At 35.3% G+C, this 2,802-nt stretch overlaps 1 protein-coding gene across 1 annotated transcript; it reads right to left on the reverse strand.

Annotated features, from left to right (window-relative positions):
- Nucleotides 1-361: 361 nt before the first annotated feature.
- LOC133691377 (glutathione S-transferase F6-like) lies at nt 362-1,525 on the reverse strand. The gene is made up of 3 exons (XM_062111850.1): nt 1,297-1,525; nt 1,129-1,177; nt 362-1,034 (listed from the first exon to the last, which is right to left on the reverse strand). Exons 1-3 carry the CDS (start codon nt 1,513-1,515, stop codon nt 592-594), a joined length of 711 nt encoding a protein of 236 aa, XP_061967834.1. The 5' UTR covers nt 1,516-1,525; the 3' UTR covers nt 362-591.
- Nucleotides 1,526-2,802: the final 1,277 nt, after the last annotated feature.

Genomic DNA, 2,802 nt, shown 5'->3' on the forward strand with positions numbered 1-2,802 from the left:
CCTGTCCCAGCTTTACTCTTGCAAGGAGGATGGCTAGCATAGAACCAAATGCTTCTGCCATATTTCGACCAAACCAGAAGGGGAGCAGATGCCCTAATGAAAGAAGCGTACGTTTTTGATATCTGGTCAACGACGACAGTGTCATCTGACCAGCATCAAAAGAGCACAAAGGAGCTCTGGTCGTTCATGTGTTTCCAGAGAGAGAATGATCGCGACGCATTCGTTAAAAAAAGAAGAAGAAGAGAGAATTATGATCAAAACTCGAGGATGTTGAAATGATATTGGTCCATAAAATCTGAACTGAAATTTCAAGGCTCGTCAATGTCCCACTTTACAAACCGATGCAGGAAATGCCACGAACAACACAAAAAAAAGACAACTTTATTCCAAGTTTAACCATCCTTCGCATAGAAGATTGATGACTAAACACCATACACAAGATCAAAATACAAGTACTCGAGAAGCCAACAGGGGACCTTTCAGTCTAGCTGTTTCTGTAAACAGAAATATATATATTGATGACTAAACACCGCACTCATCTTTTTTATTTATTTATTCAGGACAAGAGACCCTGCATCGTTACTTTCTAATTTACTTCGGAAGCATAGCGAGCACCTTGCCCCAAGCTGGCCTTCCAGTGATACTGGCAACCCATGCGCTAACATGGGGGCGAGAATCGAACAATTTCTTGGATGGAGTCCCCAACAAGGCCTGGATGTTAGGGAGGTGGTGCAGATCGGCCAAGGTGAAGCTGTCACTGGCTAGGTACTTGGATTGAGACAGTCTTGCCTCGTACACATCTAGAACCTTACCGAGAGTGACCTCCGTCTCGGCAACTAGAGCCGCATCTGTTGGTAGCCCAAAAATTGGTTTAAAAACTTGCTCCCACACCAGTTTTGAAGCTGATGGGTCGAACTGGTGAGACTCCACTTCTTGCCATACCAAGATTGTTGCATACCCGTTGCCTGCAGCGCCCAGTTGAGTCCCCTTGCTGGCATATTGGTGGGCTACGTACTGTGAAATTGCTCTTGATTCTGCAAATACGCGAAAGAGTAAATAAACTATAGACCCCAACAAATCGTGTAAAATAGTACTTCTACAGTAACCAGGGGTTGAAATCTTACTCACCAAAGAGCTTAAGATCTCCATCAACAGCAGCTGGAACTAGACCAAATGGCTATTTCATTCGAAGAGGAAATGATATTATATTAGATGAAGAAATCGATAGATGTAGTGATCATTTGTGATGGGAAATAAATAGATGCTCTTTTCTTTCAATATTAGTAAAGCACTTACATTGAGGGAAATATGGGGCTCTTGTTTGTGTTCCCCAGCTCCCAAATTGACGTTAACAAGCTCAAATTCTACCTCTTTCTCGTAAAGGGTTGCAAGAACTCGCTGTGTGTTGGTTGATAAAACGCTTCCATGGAGTTTCAAAGGGGCCATGACTTCTTCAGTGAATAAAGCAGAGAATGAGAGATTTCGGTTCTTGTTGGCTTGGATGACGATGTGCATTTCCAACGGGTGGACGAGTGGAATTTATGGACCAATAAGCCGCGTGAATCACGTGACCATTTGTTTCCTTCACAATCCATTGATGCTATTGGAGTGTTTGGGAGTGTAATTAAAGTTAATTTTTAAAATGTTATTTTTAAAAAAATATTAAAAAAATATTTTTTATATTAAAAATATTATTTTTGATATTAATGTATACGAAAATATTAAAAATATTAATTTTAAAAAATATAAAAAATTTAATTTTTTAAAAAAAAATTTAAAACATAAAAATAAATAGGGCAGTACATCTCCTTCTTATCTCATTAATCACGTCATTTTCAACCAAATAGAGAGGTATTTCCAATGGGTGACGATGGATTTCCGATGGCTGGACGAGTGGAATTTATGAACCAATAGGCCGAATAAATCAATTGACCATTTATTTCCTCACAATCCAAACAGGCCATTTTTTTTATAAAAAAAAAACCCCAAATAACACAAGCAGAAAAAATTTCAGCGAAACAGCCAGTTTGACATATTTCACTGTTAAAAATAACTACTTTATAAGAAGTCGTATTTGGGAATAGCAATTTTTTAAGGAATTGTTAAAATAAGCTAACACCAATTTCAATAAAAAAAAAGATGAGAGGAAAAAAAAGATGAGAGGAAAAAAATATATCAAATGCATATTAAATCTTTGATTATGACCCATAAGATAAATCCTATCGTACAAAAAAAAATCACTAATAATAACTGTCGTGAGTCATATTCTTCATCGAATAACATTATTTTAGTATATTTTAATTAAAAAATATTTTTTAAAATTATTTTGCCCATATTAGTAGATAACTAGTTGGCTGATTTTAATAACATTAATGAAGAAAGAAAGAGAAAAAAGAAATTGGGCACTTTCTTCCTCTAGGTAACAACTTTCTCTCTAATTCTATCTACTTTCATTTCTTAAACAAATAACCAACACGCAATCGTTTTCCATAACTTCCTAAAATAAATAAGATTAAAGAAGAAAAAAAAAAGAGAAATATTTTCCAACTCATTTTTTATTGTAAATGGTTGAAGGGAACAATTTGTTTTTCTCAAAATTATAAAAATTCAATTCATTTATGTCTTATATGTATTTTCTATCAAATTTTCATTCATCGATATCTTTCACGTACCTATAATTTTATTAAAGAAACAAATGACATGTCGACTGTTGATTTAATTTTCGACCATCGAAGGGTAGCTGGAAAGTCGAGCTAGGGTTTTAAGATTAAAAAAAAACCATTTCAACATATTTTCTTCAAA

The sequence above is a fragment of the Populus nigra genome, chromosome 4 (genome assembly GCF_951802175.1).
Source record: "Populus nigra chromosome 4, ddPopNigr1.1, whole genome shotgun sequence".
In the NCBI taxonomy this organism is placed as follows: Eukaryota; Viridiplantae; Streptophyta; class Magnoliopsida; order Malpighiales; family Salicaceae; genus Populus; species Populus nigra.

Coding starts and splice junctions, on each gene's coding strand:
- LOC133691377 (XM_062111850.1), bottom strand. CDS start 1,515: ATGCACATCGTCATCCAAGCCAACAAGAACCGAAATCTCTCATTCTCT. Junction 1,178..1,296: donor AGCCCCATATTTCCCTCAAT/GTAAGTGCTTTA, acceptor CGAATGAAATAG/CCATTTGGTCTAGTTCCAGC. Junction 1,035..1,128: donor TGGAGATCTTAAGCTCTTTG/GTGAGTAAGATT, acceptor GCGTATTTGCAG/AATCAAGAGCAATTTCACAG.